Source organism: Danio aesculapii, chromosome 17 (genome assembly GCF_903798145.1).
Source record: "Danio aesculapii chromosome 17, fDanAes4.1, whole genome shotgun sequence".
NCBI lineage: Eukaryota > Metazoa > Chordata > Actinopteri > Cypriniformes > Danionidae > Danio > Danio aesculapii.
In genome coordinates this window covers 52881239-52905284 of record NC_079451.1, presented here as the reverse complement: position 1 = coordinate 52905284, position 24046 = coordinate 52881239, and the positions used below count along the sequence as shown (strand labels likewise).

Sequence of the window (24046 nt, the reverse complement as noted above, 5' to 3'; positions counted from 1 at the left end):
ATGCTCACGTGTTGCTTATGCAAAGCTGTCGGCATGCAGTGAGTTTGCAAGTCGACAAAACAAAGTTTAAATAATATGATGGTGATCTTACTTAAACTAAGCGTGCCTCCTGATAGATTTTTTTTTTTACATGAAGCAAAAAGGAGGGATGACGAGCTAGTGAGGAGACTTAATGAACCTAATTCTAGATAGTTACTAGATAACAACAGATAATTCTATTAAACATCGATTGAGCATTGAGAGGCACCTCAGCCAATGAGAGCAAAGGGGCAGTGGCTCTAGCCACCGGGCCACCCCCCTGTGCACGGCCCTGTTGCCTAGTTAACATAATTACCCTAGTTAAGCCTTTAAATGTCACTTTAAGCTGTATAGAAGTGTCTTGAAGAATATCTAGTCTAATATTATTTACTGTCATCATGACAAAGAGAAAAGAAATCAGTTATCAAAACTATAATGATTAGAAATGTGCTGAAAAAAATCTCTCAGAAATTGGGGAACAAAAATAAACAGGGGGCTAATAAAATAGGGGGGTTAATAATTCTGTTTGCAACTGTATATATATATATATATATATATATATATATATACACATAAAGATGCTTTTTTGTTTAAAAAAACAAAAGGGGTTGGTTCTTTATTTAGACATGTAATATGGTCATATATTGTTATATATTGTTATATATTGTCATATATTGTTAGCCAAAAATATTCTGAAGGCTGTCAAATTTAGGTAAAACTCATCAAAAATGCTAGCAGTGGCTGACACCTTTAAAAAAAAACCCTGGCAGGTATTGGATTTCAGTCTCTGACTCCTGTATATTCCCCGCAGGTGCAGCACCCGGTGCAGGAGCACGGCAAGCTGCAGGAGGTGTGTGTGTCTACTGAAGACGACCTGCCGCCCAGAAGCTTCCGCAATGTGTGTGTTCAGACCGACCGCGAGACCTTCATCAAAACCCCTGAGGGGGACGAGCCCAGACCAGCTCTGAGCTCCAGCTCCAGCCTGCCCAAAAAACTCAATCTGGACTCTATCAGCATGAGTCTGGGTGTAGCTCCGCCCACTCCACCTCCTCTCCCTGGTAGCTCCGCCCCTCCTCCGCCTCCTTTACCTGGGGTTGCACATGCTCCGCCCCCACCTCCACCCCTTCCCGGAGCTCCACCTCCTCCACCTCTTCCTGGTAGCTCTGTCCCACCTCCTCCACCTTTACCTGGGGTTGTACATGCTCCGCCCCCACCTCCACCTCTTCCCGGAGCTCCGCCTCCTCCTCCGCCCCCACCGGGTCTTCCCGGGGCTCCGCCTCCTCCACCCCTACCTGGTTTTCCAGGAGCTCCGCCTCCTCCTCCACCCCCACCGGGCCTACCAGGAGCTCCGCCCCCTCCTCCAGGACTCCCAGGAGCTCCACCCCCTCCACCTCCTGCTTTCGGTGGTTTTGGATTCGGACAGGTGGCAGAGAAAGCTCCTCGTAAACCCGCTGTGGAGCCAGCCTGTCCCATGAAGCCGCTCTACTGGAGCCGCATTCAGATTCAGGACAACAAGTAAGTCCTTCAGAGCAGACGCAAGCTCATTTTCACTACAAAACAAACATTTACTGTTCATATTAACTCAGTTAAATAGACTACCTGTTGCCCAAAATGATCACTTTTCTCACCCTCATGTCATTCCAAAGCTGTTTACCTTTTTTCTTTCTTACATGGAGCATAAAATTAGAGATTTAATATTTTAAATAATGCTGCTTGAAAGATTTCGGGCCCTATCATACACATGGTGTAATGCAGTGCCACACACGATGCAAGTAGTTTTTAACATTTACATTACATTTACATTTAGTCATTTAGTAGTTTTTAAAGATCTAATTAAAGATCGTGTTAGTGATATCAAATCAAATCACTTTTATTGTCACATCATCAGCAGCACATGTGATGAGTGAAAAGCTTAGGTGCTGGCTCCAGACAGTGCAAATACAACGACAGTGCAAAATACTACAGCATACTCCCAAAAAAAATGCACTTTTACTGGTCCAAAACACACATCCATGTTGCTTATTATACACACAGGGATGCACAGCAGCACACTAAACATCTTTAAATATGAAAAATGAATGAATTAAAACTGTTAAAGATTATTATTGTCTGCATCTTGTCCACATCTTCTTTAGCTCAGGCGGCTTTGGTGAATGTGGCTGGTCCTGTAGATGCATTTAATTTTTTCCTCTTTTATTCCTCATTCCCTCATGTGGATTGTGAATCTGCCATGCCGCAACTGCAACTTAGATTGTTGAAATAGAGTCTTTTGAGTGGCACAGAGTTGACTATAAACAGGGCTCTAGTACGCATTGCATTCACTACATACATGCGTTTCAGCCCAATCCTAAAGCACTGATAGCTCCACCTTAAAGGACTGATAGCTCGACCCTAAAGGACTGATAGCTCCACCCTAAAGGACTGATAGCTCCACCCTAAAGCACTGTTAGCTCCACCCTAAAGCACTGATAGCTCCACCTAAAGGACTGATAGCTCCACCCTAAAGGACTGATAGCTCCACCCTAAAGCACTGTTAGCTCCACCCTAAAGCACTGATAGCTCCACCTTAAAGGACTGATAGCTCAACCCTAAAGCACTGATAGCTCCACGCTAAAGGACTGATAGCTCCACCCTAAAGGACTGATAGCTCCACCCTAAAGCACTGTTAGCTCCACCCTAAAGCACTGATAGCTCCACCTAAAGGACTGATAGCTCCACCCTAAAGGACTGATAGCTCCACCCTAAAGCACTGTTAGCTCCACCCTAAAGCACTGATAGCTCCACCTTAAAGGACTGATAGCTCAACCCTAAAGCACTGATAGCTCCACGCTAAAGGACTGATAGCTCCACCCTAAAGCACTGTTAGCTCCACCCTAAAGGACTGATAGCTCCACCCTAAAGCACTGATAGCTCCACCTTAAAGGACTGATAGCTCCACCCTAAAGCACTGATAGCTCCACCCTAAAGGCATTCCATTTGACCAGAAGTGAAGATAAGTTGTTTTCAGGGGGAGGGAAAGTTACTGTATTTGATTAAAGATTTTGAGGGCAAATTAATTGTACCAGAAAGACCGGGGAGATAAATATGATAATAAATAATATTTATTCGATAAGTACTATTTTACAAAAGTATTATTTAACAAAACATAGGGTTTTTTTACGGAGACCCTTTCCTTGGCTTGAATCAGAAGCTTGTAGGTCCAGTTATGTCTGCCGAGGACGAAGGCAGGGTCAATTCTGTTATAGTAATCAATAAAACTGCCAATGAAACACATATGGCATATTTCAGTTCAGTTATTAATGTAAATAATGTTGTTCTAAACAAAAAAATAAGAATAAAAATACTAGACAGCAAAAACTAAAAATTCAAGAAAACCAGGTGTTACACATTTAAAATACTAATATATATATTAAAATTATTTACATCTCTTTTATGAATTCTACTACATAATATAGTATTATTAGTAACTATCGTGAACTAATAGTAATTCATATGCTAGTATACTGTAGCTTTTACTACAGTAAAAAAAAAGAAAAATAAAACTGTAGAAAACTTATAGGGTTATATATAGTGTTACATTTACTATACTACTGTAGTTGCTGTATTGAATCTATAAGTACCACAGCAAATTAATTCAATTACTTCGCCTATAGTATTGTTCAAAAACACTATAGTATTTTAAATATTTTAAATACTGTATTTACCAGGGTTCAACGCTAAGGATTTTTTCTACTGGTCCAGTCGGGCCAGTGATTTTTACTTGCACTGGCAAAATTTCCACTAGCCCCATCAAAAAAATAAGACAAGTGAATAGCTAATTTTAGCCACATCATTTAAATAATGCATCAAAAATAATGTCTTTAAATCTCGAATTGAAGTATCTTAAAAATGTTAATAAATGAGCAAAATTCAAAGTTTTATGCAAACCAATAGAGCAGTATGGAAAATGTGCAGGTATTTTATTGCAGTTCAAAATTATTTCTAGTAATTATGCACTATTCTACGCCATTTTATAGTATAAATAGTGTAAGTAGTGCGTTCACACTGAAAACTCTAATAATAATACGTGCACTTTAATTACCCGGATGATGCACTCATTCAGCCGGTAAAATGAAGTGTGTAATGATGGACACTTCACACAATCAACAGCCGCAGCTTTGCTCATGTAGCGGAAGGGGCGGAGCTATCGGGCGCACATGTTAGATTACTTTATTAATTTTGGATTGTGAAAGCAAAATTCTCCTATGAGAGTGATTATAGCGCCTCCTGATGGTGAATGCGTTTAAACTCACGGCAGGTATTATTTGATAGTTTGGTGATTTATTTCACAGATTTGGCAACAGTCAAACGTCATCAGGGAAACGGGTTTGATTTCCGCTTAGTAAAAGAACATTAGTGTGCCATTTAGGACGACACTACATACATATGCTATGCTGTTGAGTGTGTAAGTGCATGAGTGCATAGTGTATAGTGTGCCATTTGAGACGCAGCTATACTGACGGCAAATGGTGTAAAACATCACTTCTTTTTTTTTTTCCGTCATGTTGTACCCACATTAATGTCTGCTTCCAAGACGTTAGAAACAGACGTTTTCTTTTACCCTTATAGTTTGATGTTGCCGCCATGTTGCCGTCACTCCATTGTACTGGTTATTAGCAGGTTACGAAAAAAATAGCATGCTCAAAACATCAAATCAGATAAGAGGATGCAAAAAGCAATAAGTTTTTTATGACATGATAAAGAAGGTCGTATTTAAAGACTGAAAATCACAAACTCAAAATGCACGCAATTGACAAATAGCTGCAGGCTAATGAAACTTTAGTGACAAGGCAGCACTGTTCTGATTAGGCCAGTAATGATCCTGTCTACTGTCCCAAGCGTCTCTCACGCTGGCCCTGGGCCATTGGGCAGTCCTTATTGTTGAGCCCTGTTTACAATAATACTGTATTTTCTCATGTAAGTGCACTTGGGCACATTCGCAGAACAAACAGTAAATGAATTTAAATGGTCCTGCAGAAATAATTCCTCTTCAATAATCTTTCAGTCAAGCAAGTTTCTCATGTCAGCCCAATAATTGATTGGCGGTGTCATCGAACGGAGCGAGAGGTGGCAGTAACGCACCAAAAAGTTGGTTTTCGACCACCGTCAAACCATTCTCGCTATCATATGGATTTACTCTCACTGGCCAGACACCGACTTCACTGCTCCGTCAATGGTGATAGCCTCACTTAATGATCCGGTAAATGTAGCTTGTGTGGACGCTGCTGCGCTACCTGCTTAAAATAATAGCTTCACTACTGAAAAGCTATTTGATTTATAATGTAGCGAAGCTGCTGTCCAACACTGGTATCTGCCACTGAATGAATGAGTTTAATGAATTGCTTATATATTCCTTGTGTCTCATGGCTGTTGGTGGGATCTGATTGTAATGAGTGATGTGACATTAGGTCTTCCTGGTAGAACCAGTGCTACTAGTGCTAGAACTAGTAAAGAAGCTACATTTCTTATAGGTATATTAGGTAATATATTAGGTAATATAAGTGGTAGTGAGTGAACAGATGCAATGTTTATAACAAGCACTACTATAGGCAAATACAAACATGAAGAGTGTAGTTTGATTTCATGCTGACTTTAATAAGTCTTTAATTGAATTGTTAATTACTGTAGATATCCTGAAAGTGTCTGCGGGGTGGTGTGAAGAGGAGTTTCTGCTGTGTGTTTGAGTGTTAATATGTACAGCAGCTTCATGGGCTTGTGTTGCTGTCGGAGGGATTAGAGGAGGAAGTACAGTGATTCTTTACTACGGTAAAGATCCTATAATGACATTCAGAAGCAGAAATAAATGAGGAAAAATAATAAATTAAAACATGAAATACAGAAAATACAGAAAACTGCTGATGTACAGCTATTTTATACAGTGTAGTGCTGTTAAATGACATGGTTACAGTTCGCTAGTGTATTTCAGTGACTTCAGCGACCTTAATAAACTCTTATATACAGTGCTGATCATAAATGAGTTGACCCCTCACAGATCTCTCTTTTACATCGATATTCTCTACAGCAGGGGCTCTCAAACTGGGTCCTGGAGGGCCGGCGTCCTGCAGATTTTAGCTTCAACTTGCCTCAACACACCTACATGCAGGGGCGGATCGGACATTTTAAAAGTGTGTTGGGGGGGGGGGGGGGTATGAGATCATACATTCATTTATTTATTAATCACCTGTTTCTAAATGGTCTGTCTCTAAAAGTGAGGGGGACGTATCCCCCCGGTCCCCCCTGATTGCTACGCCCCTGCCTACATGGATGTTTCTAGAAAGCCTAGTAAGAGCTTGATTAGCTAGCCTAGGCGTGTGATTGGGCTTGGAGCTAAACTCAGCAGGACAATGAGGTTGTTTCTCAATATGCGTTCTTTAGCGGTCTGGCGTCCTCATGTTCTCGTGTAACGTCATCATCAACCACCAGAGTTCAGTTACAAGACTCAAAACCGCAAGAACGGAGGATGCACGAAAGTTCCCGGATGTATTCTTGGTATCAAGGATGCGTCAACATGCAAACTTGAGCACAAAACTCACTCGAGAAGTCCCAGAAGTCATTGCGGCTGAATAAAGGAGGTGGGAAGAGAGGCATTCTATGCCTGTTCATCATTAAAGTTCTGAGATATAATTTACTAATCTCTGGAGTTTCCCTAAATGAGAAGGTGAAAGTAAACATCACCATGAACGTCTTAATAAAGGCACAAACACATTAAGGGGGTTTATTTGCTGAACTTTGAATCTGTTTTATTTGTATTGTGCACCGTATATTTGTAAGGTATTTTTGTGCATGTTATATATATTGAAAAGGGGGAAACAATATATCGTTGCATGAATGCTGTAATGGTCAAATAGTTTTCAGTTATGTGAAGGTCATGTGACCATCAGGAAGAACACAGCATCTCATTTCTCACAGGACGTGTTCTGTGTCTTCACGTCACCTGGCAAGAATGATCTCCACAAGAACACAAGTCCATTCTCTGCGTTCTTGGAATTGAGAAACAGCACAAACCGCCAGTACCGAGATTGAGAACTCCTGCTCTACAGGATGCTGTACAGTAATATATTCAATTCAGTTCATGTTTATTTATATAGCGCTTTTTATAATGTAGATTGTGTCAAAGCAGCTTAACATAGCTCTAGTATTTGTGCATATACAGTTCATTAGATTAGTCAGTACCAAAAGCAAAACAAAACAAATGAAGAACACAGTCCTAAAATTACTACACACAAATTAACATGTTAAATAGATATATTATTAAACAGGAAAATAAATCAAAATAAACATTAAAAAATGTTTTTGCAGTAACTCATTATCAAATAAAAACTCATTTAAATTGAAATGTATTATATTTGTATTCCTAACTCTTATTTTAATGCATATAACTGTTTAATAAAACTGTAAATGCACCAAAGTATATTGTATTGAAGTGAATAAAAATGTTCATTTTTTAAAATGGGCTGTACTTATTTATGCTGAGCACAGTATATGAAAGTCAGATATATTTATCAGAGCTCCGTGGGGCTTCTTTAAACAGAAGCTCGGTGTGGAGGAGGCTGCTGGGATACGTATCATCTTATCATGCTGTATTGTCTGAAATATGTTTTTCCTTGAGGATAAAGGAGTGTAAACTCAGATAGTGAAGGAGTTTTAGGACTGTTTGTGTTGCTGCTGTTTCTTAGCAGTGGCAGAAAGCAAATAGTTTCATGCACAGTTACGACACTGGAGGCTGAGAGAATCATTCATGCAGGAAACACGGATAAAAATACTGCAAAAGGCTTTTTTTACCTAGGCTTTGTGTCTTGTTTCTTGTCTAAATATCAAAAATTTTGTAAATCAAGAAGCATTTTCTAGACAAGCAGAAATATTGTCTGGTTTTGAGAAATAATGTGTCAAAATTATAGGAGTTTTTCCTTAAAACAAGCTAAATAATCTTCTTTTCTTCTTCTGACATAATTTTATTTTGCTTACCCTGTTGTATCCCATTGGCTGATACAAATATAAAAAGGATGAGGTACTGTTTTTTTTTTGTCTGATAAAAGTCTTAGAAGTGAATAAAAACATCACATTTTTGTTATGTGAGAGCGCTGGACAACATACTAATGCAGCTTTATTATGAGAATGGTCAGGCAAGTAATGGTCAAAACAGATGCATGCAGGGAATCCAGAGTCATGGTCAATAAACAGGTGAATGGTCAGTACAGGCAGCATGCAATGTAAACAAACAGAACAAAGCAAGGGGCTAATACGGCAAGGCAAGGGAAACACGTCGTAATGTTCACATTACAGTATAACAAGACTCAGCAACTGGTGTGTGTTTCTGTGCTGCTTCAAAAGTCTGTGTAATCAGTTGCGAACAGCTTCAGCTGTGTGTGTTAGCAATCAGCGGAAAACCGGAACAGGTGTGAGTGTGTGGTCCATGACAGGATTTGTAGTGCATATAGTGACAGATTTGTAGTCCTGAGTGAAAGTGAAGGATTCCCAGCGATCTACAAGCCTGGTGATTGTGACAATTTTATTATTATTATTTGTATTTTGTACATTTTTTTTTGCTATGGCAGAAATAAAATTTAATTATTGTTTTATAATATTTAATATTATTATAGGGGCGACGCAGTGGCGCAATAGGTAGTGCTGTCGCCTCACAGCAAGAAGGTAGCTGGTTCGAGCCTCGGCTGGCTCAGTTGGTGGTCTGTGTGGAGTTTGTATGTTCTCCCTGCGTTTCCTCCGGGTGCTCCGGTTTCCCGCACAATCCAAAGACATGCGGTATAGGGGAATTGGGTAGGCTAAATTGTCCGTTGTGTATGGATGTTTCCCAGAGATGGGTGGAAGGGCATCCGCTGTGTAAAACATGTGCTGGATAAGTTGGCGGTTCATTCCGCTGTGGCAACCCCAGATTAATAAAGGGACTTAGCTGAAAAGAAAATGAATGAATGAATGAATGAATATTATTGTATTTATATTATATTATTTATATATATTATATTATATTATTATAATGATAAAGTAGGTCTACTGGTTATTATTTTCTAATATGTGTTATTTTTGCAAAAGTGTTGCTTTTTTTCTAATTAAAAAAAGTATTTTTCTCTGAGTTTACTTTTTATTATTGTGATTAGAGAGAGATGTGTGATTGCAAGAAAATAAGTGTTTTAAAAAAATCTAATTTTATTATTATTATTATTTTTTCCCATTTGTTTTTGTCTGAATAAGGTGTTTATTCACTTGTAAGTCACTTTAGATAAAATCCTCAGCTACATGATTAACTGTGAATGTATTTTTGTAAACGTGTTATTTTGGTCTGATTATAAATATCAGTTTAAATCGTACTATTCAGATATTATTAGTGATGTTCAAATGCAAGAAAAGATTTTGTGATTGACAAAAATCACATTTAAATTCATTTATTTTCCTTCAGCTCAGTCCTATTATTTATCAGGGTTCACCACACAAACCGCCAACTATTCCAGCATATGTTTTACACAGCGCATGCCCTTCCAGCTGCAACCCAGTACTGGGAAACACCCATACATACTCATTCACACACATACACTACGGCCAATTTAGTTAATCAGTTCCCCTATAGTGCATGTGTTTGGACTGTGGGGGAAACCGGAGCACCCGGAGGAAACCCACACCAACACGGGGAGAACATGCAAACTCCACACAGAAATGACCCCTGACCCGACCACTGACCACTGAGACTCGAACCAGTGACCTTCCTGCCGTGAGGTGACAGTGCTAAGGCAAAAACAAAAAAGATTCTGGGGAACAATTCGGAATTTATAATAATTAATAATTAACAATTAGTTAATATGGCGAGGCAGTGGTGCAGTAGGTAGTGCTGTCGCCTCTAGGCAAGAAGGTTGCTGGTTTGAGCCTCGGCTGGGTCAGTTGGCATTTCTGTGTGGAGTTTGCATGTTCTCCCAGCGTTCACGAGGGAAAATTCCGGTTTCCCACACAGACATGTGATACAAGTGAATTGGGTAGGCTAAATGCATTGATGATAAGTGCATTGATGTGAATGAGTGTGTATGGGTGTTTCCCAGTGATGGGTTGTGGCTGGAAGGGCATCCGCTGCGTAAATCAAATGCTGGATGAGTTGGCGGTTCATTCCGCTGTGGCGACCCCGGATTAATAATAAAGGGACTAAGCCCAAAAGAGAATGAATGAATGAATGACTGAATTAATTAATATTTATTTGTCAAACGAGTTTCTAATTGAAATCTCTCTGTACGTTCAGGCTCATAGATAATCACAGCACATCAACAACTAAACGTTATAAATATAACTACAAGTGAACGTTAAACAAACATCATCTAAGTTTGCAGGACTATCTGACCTAACTGCAGCATTTCACATCTATTCCTCATGAGTGTTATTATTGTTTGATAAAACACGTCTCCTGTTGTCAAACGCTGTGTGTGTGTGTTTACAGTAATAACACACTCTGGAGTTCACTGGAAGAGCCTGATATCATAAACACCACAGAGTTTGAGGAGCTGTTCTCCAAAGCAAACCTACAGGCCAAGAAAAAGCCGCTGTCAGACACGTACGAGAAGAAAAACAAAGCCAAAAAGGTACGTCACACACACACACACGCACACACACACACACACACCCACACACACACAAACACACACACACACACACATCTCATCATGGCATAAATAGAGATAAACATTTGTATACATGTATGTACATATGCAAATGTAGGTCTTTAATATATTTTGCAATCCTCGATGAACTGTTGGTCAGATCAGATCAGATCAGATGGACTGTGTGTGTGTGTGTGTGTGTGTGTGTGTGTGTGTGTGTGTGTGTGTGTGTGTGTGTGTGTGTGTGTGTGTGTGCGCGTGTGTGTGTGTGTGTGTGTGTGTGTGTGTGTGTGTGTGTGTGTGTGTGCATGCGTGCGTGCGTGTGTGTGTGTGTGTGTGTGTGTGTGTGTGTGTATTTTAGCTGCAGTTGTGGCAGTAATGACTGAAAGTGCAGGTCAGCACTGGTGTGGCGTCCAAGAAGTTAAAAATTCAGTCTGGACCAAAACCAGTCCAGACACACACACTGATCAATCAGAAGGGGCTCCACATCACTGTGTGTGTGTGTGTGTGTGTGTGTGAGGGAGAAAGTATTTATGTGACAGTACGTGTGTGTGAGAGAAAGAGAGAGAGAGAGAGAGAGAGAGATTGTGTGTGTGTGTTTGTGTGTGTGTGTGTGTGGTTGTGTGTTAGTTTGTTAGTCTGTATGAGAGAGTTTGTGTGTGTATGACTAATTGACTAAATGACTAATGTGGGTGTGTGTGTGTGTGTGTGTGTGTGTGTGTGTGTGTGTGTGTGTTAGTGCATTCAGTGCGTGTTTGTTTCAATTCAATTCAATTCAATTCCCCTTTATTTGTATAGCGCTTATACAATGTAGATTGTGTCAAAGCAGCTTCACATAAAAGGTCACAGTAAATAGGAACAGTGTAGTTCAGTTTGTAGTGTTTAAGTTCAGTTCAGTTGAGCTCAGTTCAGTGTGGTTTAATAATCACTACTGAGAGTCCAAACACTGAAGAGCAAATCCAACGATGCGCAGCTCTACAGATCCTGAACCATGCAAGCCAGTGGCGACAGCGGAGAGGGAAAAAAAAACTTCACTAAAGGCGGAAGTGAAGAAAAAAAACCTTGAGAGAAACCAGGCTCAGTTGGACACGACCATTTTAATTTCTCCGCTGGCCAAACGTCTTGTGCAGAGCTGCAGTCTCAGTGGCGGAGGCTGGAAGCTGGCCTCAGCGAAGACTCGTCTGTCTCTGGAGCGTCACAGGAATCAGTCTCATGTTCTCCATTCTTTCATGACCATCGCAGTAGTTGTTCAGGATTCGGCCTGGTCCAGGATATGGAAACCTTGGGATCATCTCGTCGTTGGTCTTGGATCGAATCAGTGACTCTGCATAGTCTGAGGGCCTCGGGAAGAGTATCCCCAGGTGGAAATGGAGAATAAAGAAAATAATTAGCGTAGCTGATGTTCACAGTGTATATCAACAAGATGCAGAACCTGTGTGGAAGCCCCCTAAGTGGTGCACTAAGTGTATGCTTTACTGAACAGATAGGTCTTTAATCTAGTTTTGAATTGGGAGAGTGTGTCTGAGCCTCGGACGTTATCAGGAAGGCTATTCCAGAGTTTAGGAGCTATAAATGAGAAGGCTCGACCTCCTTTACTCGACTTTGCTATTCTAGGTACTACCAGAAGTCCTGAGTTTTGAGATCTTAAAGAGCGAGTTGGATTGTAGCGAGACAGAAGATTGGTTAGATAAGCAGGAGCTAGATTATTTAAAGCTTTATATGTAAGAAGCAATATTTTAAATTCAATACGAAACTTAACAGGCAGCCAGTGTAAGGAGGATAACATTGGGGTGATGTGATCAAATTTTCTAGACCTGGTTAGAACTCTGGCAGCTGCATTTTGTACTAGCTGAAGTTTGTTAATAGAGGATGCTGGGCAGCCAGCAAACAGAGCATTACAGTAGTCCAGCCTAGAAGTCATAAAAGCATGGACTAGCTTTTCTGCATCTGAGATGGATAGAATACTTCGTAACTTAGCGATATTTCTCAGATGAAAGAAAGCAGTTTTTGTGACATGGGAAATATGATTTTTAAAAGTTAAATTGCTGTCTAATATGACACCCAGATCTTTTATAGTAGAGCTAACGCTAACTTTGTATCCCTCTAATTGTAGATCGAGTTGTGAGATCTCCTGTGTACAGGATTTAGGCCCAATAAGTAATAATTCTGTTTTGTCTGAGTTTAAGAGAAGATAATTGTTGGTCATCCAGTCTTTAACATCTTTAATACACTCAGTTAGCTTGGACAGATTAGACGTCTCGTCAGGTTTAGTTGAAATATATAATTGAGTATCATCTGCATAGCAGTGAAAGCTGATCCCATGTCTTCTAATAATGTCTCCCAGGGGTAGCATGTATATTGTAAACAGTAAAGGGCCTAAAACTGATCCTTGAGGCACCCCGTATTTTACTGGGCTGATTTGTGAAGGTTGTCCATTTATATTTACAAACTGGTAACGGTCAGATAAGTATGACTTAAACCATTGTAGGGCCTGTCCCTGGACACCTGTAGACTTTAAGCGATTAATAAGGATACCATGGTCAATGGTGTCAAATGCCGCACTAAGATCGAGTAGAACTAATAGCGAGATGCACCCTTGGTCAGCAGCTAAGAGTAAATCATTGGTTATTTTCACTAATGCAGTTTCTGTACTGTGATGAGCTCTGAAACCTGACTGAAACACTTCAAAAACATTGTTGGTCTGCAGAAAGGAGCATAATTGAGCAGAAACAACTTTTTCTAGTATTTTAGATATAAATGGAAGGTTTGAAATAGGCCTATAATTAGCTCAGTTGCTGGGTTCCAGTTGTGGTTTCTTAATAATAGGTTTAATAACAGCTAACTTGTAGGGATTTGGAACATGGCCTAAAGATAAAGAAGAGTTGATAATGTTAAGAAGAGGTTCTCCTATAACAGGTAGCAATTCTTTCAGTAACTTTGTTGGAATTGGGTCCAATATACACGTAGCTGATTTAGAGCTATTTATAATTTTGTCTAGCTCTTCCTGTTCTATGATTTTAAAGCACTGTAGGTTATTTAGATTCAGAGACGTGTTTACTGGATCTGAAGTATAAGGCGGTGCAGAAAGTTTAATATCTCCTATTTTCTGTCTAAAGCCTTCTATTTTATCACTGAAAAAATTCATGAAGTCATCACTACTAATTTGCGGTGGAACGTTTTGTTCCAAAGATGACCAATTATTTGTTAATTTAGCGATGGTGTTAAATAAGAATCTAGGATTGTTATGATTATTTTCTATCAGTTTGCGGAGGTGCTCAGCCCTGGCAGATTTTAAAGCCCTCCTATAGCTGGACATACTGTCTTTGTATGCAATTCTAAAGACTTCTAAATTAGTTTTTTTCCATTTACGTTCCAGGGCACGGGCTGCTGTTTTGAGAGCGCGGGTATGACTATTATACCACGGTGTAGTTTTATTCTCTCTAGTCTTTTTTAGTTTGATGGGTGCCACAGTATTTAAAGTGCTAGTAAAGATGGCATCCATACTGCTGGTTACTACATTAAGGTCATTTGCGTTTGCGGGTGCATTTCGAAGTAGAGAAAGATCAGGTAAGTTATTTATAAATTCATCTTTAGTGGATGGAACAATAGTTCTACTAGGACGATATATCGGAGCGGATCTGCTAATTTCAGGTAAACACAGCTTATATAGTAAGAGGTAGTGGTCTGTAATATCATCACTTTGTGGTATAATGTCTACATCAGTGACCTCAATTCCATAAGACAGAATTAGATCTAGTGTATGCTTTAGGCGATGAGTTGGACCAATAACATTTTGCTTTATTCCTAGTGAGACCAGCAAGTCCAGCAAGTTGTTTGTGTGTGTTTGTGTGTGCATGTGATTTTGTGCATGTGTGTGTGTGTATCTGTGTGACTGTGTGTGAGAGTGTATGAGAAAATTTGTGTGTGCATGACAAGTGTAAGCGTACGTGTGTGTGAATGTGTCTGCGTGTATGTCTGAGCGTGTGTTCTCTGTGTGTCTGTGTTTGCATACTTGTGTTTGCTTATGTACTGTACTGCATGTGTTTGTGTGTGCGTGTGTATGTGTGTGAGAGACTCGGAGGGTATGTGTGTGTGTGTGTGTGTGTCTGACTGTGAGTGTCTTTGTGTGTAAGTGTGTGGATGTGTTCAGTGTGTGTGTGTCTCTGTGTGTATGACTGTAAGAGAGAGTGTGAATGAGAGAGTTTGTGTGTGTGTACATGTGTGTTAAACTCAATTAAAGTCCCTCAGTTTATAACACAACACAACACAACAAAAACGAGCAACATGTCTATGAGAATTCACACATACAGGAAGTAAAGGATTATTACGAACAAATGAATGAATTGTGTACATTATATTACATTATATTTATTTATTTATTAAATCCTAATGTTATGCATCTTTTCATACAGTGAAATCACAGATTATTTATAAAGATTTTAAAGGGCACCTATTATGCAGAAATGTCTTATTCATTCATTCATTTTCCTTTGGCTTAATCCCTTATTTATCAGGGGTCCCCACAGCAGAATGAACCACCAACTATTCTAGCATATGTTTTACACAGCGGATGCCCTTCCAGCTGCAACCCAGTACTGGGAAACACCCATACATACACACTCGTACAATACGGCCAATTTAGTTGATCAATTCCCCTATAGCGCATGTGTTTGGACTGTGGGGGAAACCGAAGCACCCGGAGGAAACCCACACCAACATGGAGAGAACATGCAAACTCCACACAGAAACACCAACTGACCCAGCTGAGACTCGAACCAGCGACCTTCTTGGTCTAACCTTCTTATAAGTGGTCTAACCCCAGTTGTGTGTGTGTGTGTGTGTGTGTGTGTGTGTGTCAGCAGTGTGTGAATCTCTCCAGCAGCCTCTAATGCTCAACATGAATGAATTGTGTTTGTTCTAATCAGACTTGATATAGGAAACACTTTGATTGACATTCTCCCTTTGTACGTGTCATCAGAGGGGGAAAGCCCCGCCCACTAGTGCCCATCTCTCCATCTCATTAGCATAAACAGCAGTCCTGAGTGAGAAGCAGCCGTCTGTCCATTAGCCATTAGAGTGTTTGAGCTGCTGAAGATAATGTCAGCATAGACTAAGAGGATTATAGATGTGGAGTTTTAAATCAACAGCGTCTGGAGCGACATAGACTGACAGAAGCATGAAGCACACAATAGCCGCGTTTCCACTATCGTGCCTAAAGCGAGCGAGCCAGGGTGAGCCAAGGCCAGTCGCGTTTCCACTGTCACTTCCGGGGCCTAATCGGGCCAAAGCGGGGCTTTCTTGGGGCAAGCAGCCGGCCTTTTTCAGCCCGCCGAATACCTTGGGCCAAAGAAGGCCAGCTGGGGCTCTGAGGAGGACACGAGTACATGCGCCAAACAAATAAACAAACCATCAAATAAGGATGGTGGGACGAAAACCGGGGAGTCCAAGGGAAACCCACGCAAACACGGGGAGAACATGCAAACTCTGCACAGAAACACCAGATGGCCCAGTGAAGACCCAACGCCATTGGTGTTCTTACTGTGAGGCAACAGTGCTAGTCACTGGGCCACCGTGCCGCCCATTCTGGATGAAGGTGGAAGAAGGGGAGGAGGGGGGTTTCTTCCAGACGAAGATAGTTGTAGAGAGGAAATAAGGATATATATATATATAGTGACTTGGGATGCTTTGATTGGAGGATCATGATTAGCTAATGTGGACCAGCTGGGTCAATCATGAGCACATGCTCCTCTCGAAATTAGTTAAACTTCACTTAAAGCCATATTAAACTTTTATTTTAAAAGAGCCAATCTGAAAAAAGATTTGAGATATTTTCTAAAAACAATACACCGGAGGAGGTCATTCATTCATTCATTTTCTTTTCAGCTTGGTCCCTTTATTAATCTGGGGTCGCCACAGCGGAATGAACCGCCAACTTATCCAGCATTTTGTTTTTTATGCAGCGGATGCCCTTCCAGCTGCAACCCATCACTGGGAAACATCTATACATACTCATTCACACTCATACACTACGGAGAATTTAGCTTACCAAATTCACCTGTACCACATGTGTTTGGACTGTGGGGGAAACCGGAGCACCTGGAGGAAACCCACGCTAACACGGGGAGAACATGCAAACTCCACACAGAAACACCAACTGACCCAGCCGAGGCTCGAACCAGCGACCTTCTTGCTGTAAGGCGACAGTACTACCTACTGCGTCACTGAGTCGCAACCGCAGGAGGTTTAAAATATTAGATATAAAGTATTTGGATAGGATGGTATTAATCAAGAGCATTATTGAGTGAGTGAAAGCAGAAACTAGGCTACCTTTTTTCTGTCACGCAGTCCTGCCTGCGCAGCGCCGCTTTACAAACACATCGGGGAAAACTGCAAATATAAAATGTGTCTTAAGTGCTCAAACAAGTGTTTATATGTTTATATGATGTGGTAAAAATTAAAAATTAAATCTTAAATACATGTAGAGCTTATTTAGTGAAAAGCTGCTGAGTACAACGAAATATAGGCTATATTTTATTACTTGCTCTTATGTGCTGAAACACTTTCCTTTACTTAAAGATCACAGAATAATATGCAGCAGCTTTAAATAAAGAGGAATCACCTATTAAGTGTCATGTAGCCTATAGAGAAAAATTAATATCTCTCCAGTAATTTGGGCTGAATGTTTGACAGCGTCTGTCTAAATGAGGATTTTATAAAATACATTTCTACCGAGTTATTAACGGAGAATTTCTGTGGTTTTATATTATGGATGTGTGCGCTCACTGCGCTGGGTCCCTCTGATAGTGGCGAGATCACTCGATGCACGATGCCAACAGTCGGTCGGCGAGTAAATGAATATGATGAATGAAAACACAGAGGCATGTGCGTTTAGACATATAATGCTGTACAGTAACGTGTCGCTTGTTTGTTTCGGTGGTCTTCATTTTAATGGTTTCGTGATGATACGATGGTGTGCTTTATCTGCCTGATTCCTGCTGAAGTGGGTGGGTTGTATGACGTTTGATTCGCGGGACGTTCTGGGGGCGGGGTTTGCATGACGAGCTGCGAGCTACTAGCCTGACAGTGGAAACGTGACATGATTTCAGCCTCACTGCTCAACCTCCCGGCCCCATTAATAACCCTGGCTCGCACTGGCCCGACAGTGTAAATGCGGCTACTCACACTGAAGCACACATTCACACCTGACCAGCACTGACAACACACACACTGCTCTTTTACATCTGTCACTATGGTGGTGCACAGGCATCTGTAGCTCCGCCCTCTTCTGAAAAGAGCACAGTCTCATTTGCATTTAAAGCGACAGTCACCAAAACACCACAATTAGCATTAAAGCCTGAAAGGGTCAGTTTCAGAGAGGTAGAGGACATTATCTGTGTGTTATTCTCAGCTCAAACTCAAACACACACACACTTTAGAGACAGCAGAGACGCATTAACAGCTTGTGAAAAGGGGCAGAATATGTAGGTCTTCTTTAAAAGGTTTTCATGCATGCAAAAAGAGGAATAGGTGCTGGAACCCTCTCTCTCTCTCGTCTTGGCAGAAGGATGCATTTTCTGAAAGATTGAATAAACACAGGCGACACATTCACAGCTCCGTCATTTCTGCATGTTTACACTTTGTGAATCACCGTTCTGAGAAACTGAGCTCCGGGAACAGGAACAATGTCCTGACGGTGCACGTTTGCACATCTGACGGGCCGACGGCGAGAGTCGGGTGTGTGTCGGGACGCGATCAATAACTGATCAATGCCAATCAATACTGTCTCATGTGTGGCGTCTCGTCTCTGAGCTCAGAGTGATGACAGAGCAGACGGTGTGTGTTCACATGTGCAGATAATGCTGTTCTTACTTGGAGTTTTGTCTTGTTTCTAGTCCAAATATCTAACAGTTCTTAAATCAAGAAGCATTTTCTAGATAAGTGTGTAGTTTTCAGAAACAATGTCAAAATTAAGTGAGTTTTTAATTAAAACAAACAAAACGGGCTAAAAATAATGCTATTTCACAGCAAAACAAGGTTATTTCTCCTCCCTCATTGGCAGATTATTTAGCTTGTTTTAAGGAAAAACTCACTTCATTTTGACTCATTATTTCTGAAAACAAGACAATATTTTGTGCTTGTCTAGAAATGCTTCTTGATTTAAGAGTTTTTAGATATTTGGACTAGAAACAAGGCAAAACTCCAAGTAAGAACAGCATTATCTGCACATGTGAACACACACCGTCTGAAGTAAGAAAAGCTTTTTTGCAGTGAATGTGCTGACTCTCCAGCATAATTAAAGTGTATTGCATTAATATTTACATTTTCTGAAATAAAAGTGAAAATTTATATGTAAATTGAATTTGATAAACTATTTATAATCATAAAAACAAAACAAAAGCTAAAAAATATTTAAATTGCATATACAGATAATACAATTATTTCCATGGGAATTTAAAATTTAAGCATGTGTGTATTAATATTTATTATGTTCTAAAAATAGCTATATATATATATATATATGCCGAGCATCTGAATGTGGCAGCAGAAATGGAGACTCATCAGACCAGGCAACGTTTCTCCAATCTTCTATTGTCCAGTTTTGGTGAGCCTGTGTGAATTGTAGCCTCAGTTTCCTGTTCTTAGCTGACAGGAGCGGCACCCGGTGTGGTCTTCTGCTGCTGTAGCCCATCCGCCTCAAGGTTGGACGTGTTGTGTGTTCAGAGATGCTCTTCTGCAGACCTCGCTTGTAACGAGTGCTTATTTGAGTTACTGTTGCCTTTCTATCAGCTGGAACCAGTCTGGCCATTCTCCTCTGACCTCTGGCATCAACAAGGCATTTGCGCCCACAGAACTGCCGCTCACTGGATATTTCCTCTGTGTCGGACCATTCTCTGTAAACCCTAGAGATGGTTGTGCGTGAAAATCCCAGTAGATCAGCAGTTTCTGAAATACTCAGACTAGAGAAATTCACTACATCTACATGCCTAAATGCATTAAGATGCCATGTGATTGGCTGAATTGAAATTTGCGTTAACGAGCAGTTGGACAGGTGTACCTAATAAAGTGGCTGGCGAGTGTATTGCCTAAAACTGAATATCACAATGCCGGAAAACTTTGCACACACACACACACACACACGCACACACATATATATGCACACACACACACACACACACGCACACATATATATATGTGTGTGTGTGTGTGTGTGTGCAAAGTTTTCCAGCATTGTGATATTCAGTTTTATATATATATATATATATATATATATATATATATATATATATATATATATATATATATATATATATATATATATATATATATATATATATATATAATTTAAATTAGATTAATCGTGATTTGTTGCATCCAAAATAAAAGCTTGTTTTGACACAATATATGTGTATTCAATGAGATTCACACACATACATTAAAAACAAAACTATACAAAACAATTTGGTTACATAGATATTTACATTTATATTCATATATATATATAAAATCACAGCACAGCACACACATATAAATTATGTCAAAACAAACAATTAATTGCATTGGATACAATTAATCTTTGGCCAGTACAATTTTTTTATATATTATTATTATTATTATTATTATTAAAATATTTATGTATATTTATATATAATTTGTGTCAAATACACTTATTTTATATCAAAATATAAATAAACATTTTCTCAAATATATGCATGCATGTCTGTATATATATATATATATATATATATATATATATATATATATATATATATATATATATATATATATATATATATATATATATATATATATATATATATATATAATATAAACAGTACACACATATATTATGATTATGCCAAAACAAACATTTATTTTGGATGTGATTAATCTTTGCCCAGTACTATTGTTAATATATTATTATTATAAATTTAAAAGAATGTTTAAGCCTTCAGGTCTGAGTCTGGTGAGGAAATCTGTGAGTGTTTGTAACTGTGTGTTTGTGTGTGTGTGTTTTGATCTTTGCACACAATATGGAAATGCCATGCTTGTGTGTGTTTGTGTGGTGTGTTTGTGCCGGACACATGTAGATAATATGGGAATTGCTCTCTTCAAAGTGTGTGGGAAGCCATCTATCAGCAGCGCGGCTCTCCCAAAAACACAATCAATGGAGAATGAGTGCCAGGTCAAACACGCCAGATAATTCATGTCATGTGTAGAAACGCATCCGCTGCCCGAACCGCCGGCGCCTTTTCTTACTCACCATTATCATATCAAAGCACGGCGCGGATGACATTTACATTTACTCATTTAGCAGATGTTTTTATCCAAAGAGACTAACACTGGAAAGTGTAAGTGGCTGATTTTCTGTCCTCTCTGCTGCTGCTGTGTTCTGGTGTGTCTCTGGTCTCCTGACGTCTCTGTGGCTCTATAAAGTATGTAAACATCACACAGGCAGATGAATCATTATTAATTCGCAGCGTGAACAATAATAATGCTTCTTAAACAAACTGACGTTTTAATTGTTTTTACCTTGAAGCCTTTAGCTCTGAGTCTCCTTTGTACATCTGTTCTGGGAAAAGCTTAACTTCTGACCGTACGTTCACAGAATTGAGGTACTTTTGTGCTGGAGATTTCAGAAATCAGACTTCACCTCATGGAACAATGCAGTAATAATGTTTAAAGTGGTGGCTACTGTGTGTACTTTTAAAATGTGATTTGTTTATGAATGTTGAGTTGTCAAATGCGTTTAGGAGCTTTCAGACTGTCTCCAGGACAGCACCACATACTCAGAGAATGTTCTTAAATAAACTTTCCATCATTTTCCATTTATATTTCTATTAAAAGCAAAGTTCAGGATGTGTGAATCATTCCCTACCATCACAGATTCTAGAGATGATTAATCTGACGATATTTGGACAATTTTAAACAACCAGCACTGGTGAATTAGCATAAACGTGGCGTCTTTCACTTCATTTAATTTCATCTCTCATATTTGACTCATTCTAGAATCACGGGTACATTTCAAGCATTTTTCATTCATTTTACTTAACCTGGAATGATATAAAAGCAAATGTGTAATGATGTACAATAATTCAAAATGCTTAAATATGACAGGGAATATTTGATTCTGTTACTAATTATTGTTTTAGTATTGTTCAATTAACTTTGTTAGTTTTTTTAATTAATTAATGTTGTTTTTTTAATTGACAATAACAGAGTTGACAGTAGCAGTGTTGACAGTAACAGAGTTGATGATAACAGAGTTGACAATAACAGTAACAAGTTGACGATAACAGAGTTGACAATAACAGCAACAGAGTTGACAATAACAGAGTTGACAATAACAGTAACGGAGTTGAAAATAACTGTAACAGAGTTGACAATAACAGCAACAGAGTTGACAATAACAGTAACAAGTTGACGATAACAGAGTTGACAATAACAGCAACAGAGTTGAAAATAACTGTAACAGAGTTGACAATAACAGCAACAGAGTTGACAATAACAGAGTTGAAAATAACAGTAACAGAGTTGACAATAACAGTAACAGAGTTGAAAATAACAGTAACAGAGTTGACAATAACAGAGTTGAAAATAACAGTAACAGAGTTGACAATAACAGTAACAGAGTTGAAAATAACAGTAACAGAGTTGACAATAACAGCAACAGAGTTGACAATAACAGAGTTGACAATAACAGTAACAGAGTTGAAAATAACTGTAACAGAGTTGACAATAACAGCAACAGAGTTGACAATAACAGAGTTGACAATAACAGTAACAGAGTTGAAAATAACTGTAACAGAGTTGACAACAGCAACAGAGTTGACAATAACAGTAACAAGTTGACGATAACAGAGTTGACAATAACAGCAACAGAGTTGAAAATAACTGTAACAGAGTTGACAATAACAGAGTTGACAATAACAGTAACAGAGTTGACAATAACAGTAACAAGTTGACGATAACAGAGTTGACAATAACAGCAACAGAGTTGACAATAACAGTAACAGAGTTGACAATAACAGTAACAGAGTTGACAATAACAGCAACAGAGTTGACGATAACAGTTGACAATAACAGAGTTGACGATAACAGTAACAAGTTGACGATAACAGAGTTGACAATAACAGCAACAGAGTTGAAAATAACTGTAACAGAGTTGACAATAACAGCAACAGTGTTGACGATAACAGAGTTGACAATAACAGTAACAGAGTTGACAATAACAGCAACAGAGTTGACGATAACAGAGTTGACAATAACAGCAACAGAGTTGACAATAACAGTAACAGAGTTGACGATAACAGAGTTGACAATAACAGTAACAGAGTTGACGATAACAGAGTTGACAAATACAGTTGACAATAATAACAGAGTTGACAATAACAGAATTGACAATACCAGTAACAGAGTTGACGATAACAGAGTTGACAATAACAGCAACAGAGTTGACGATAACAGTTGACAATAACAGAGTTGACGATAACAGTAACAAGTTGACGATAACAGAGTTGACAATAACAGCAACAGAGTTGAAAATAACTGTAACAGAGTTGACAATAACAGCAACAGTGTTGACGATAACAGAGTTGACAATAACAGTAACAGAGTTGACAATAACAGCAACAGAGTTGACGATAACAGAGTTGACAATAACAGCAACAGAGTTGACAATAACAGTAACAGAGTTGACGATAACAGAGTTGACAATAACAGTAACAGAGTTGACGATAACAGAGTTGACAAATACAGTTGACAATAATAACAGAGTTGACAATAACAGAATTGACAATACCAGTAACAGAGTTGACGATAACAGAGTTGACAATAACAGCAACAGAGTTGACGATAACAGAGTTGACAATAACAGCAACAGAGTTGACAATAACAGTAACAGAGTTGACTATAACAGAGTTGACAAATAGTTGACAATAATAACAGAGTTGACAATAACAGAGGTGACGATAACAGTAACAGAGTTGACAATACCAGAGTTGACGATAACAGAGTTGACAATAACAGTAACAGAGTTGACGATAACAGAGTTGACAATAACTGTAACAGAGTTGACAATAACAGAGTTGACAATAACAGAATTGACAATAACAGTATCAGAGTTGACGATAACAGAGTTGACGATAACAGAGTTGACAATAACAGTAACAAGTTGACGATAACAGAGTTGAAAATAACAGCAACAGAGTTGACGATAACAGAGTTGAAAATAACAGCAACAGAGTTGACGATAACAGAGTTGACAATAACTGTAACAAAGTTGACGATAACAGTAACAGAGTTGACTATAACAGAGTTGACAAATAAAGTTGACAATAATAACAGAGTTGACAATAACAGAATTGACAATAACAGCAACAGAGTTGACAATAACAGAG

The 24046-nt window shown here is 39.1% G+C and overlaps 1 protein-coding gene across 2 annotated transcripts in view; it reads left to right on the top strand.

Moving 5' to 3' along the window:
* LOC130244353 (formin-1) overlaps positions 1–24046 on the top strand; it is a 168773-nt gene that overhangs the window by 76062 nt on the left and 68665 nt on the right. For both annotated transcript variants that reach the window (XM_056476738.1, XM_056476739.1), the window contains 2 exons: positions 830–1533; positions 10490–10631. In XM_056476738.1, coding sequence (XP_056332713.1) covers positions 830–1533; positions 10490–10631 — 846 coding nt within the window. The remainder of the gene's footprint in view (positions 1–829; positions 1534–10489; positions 10632–24046) is intronic.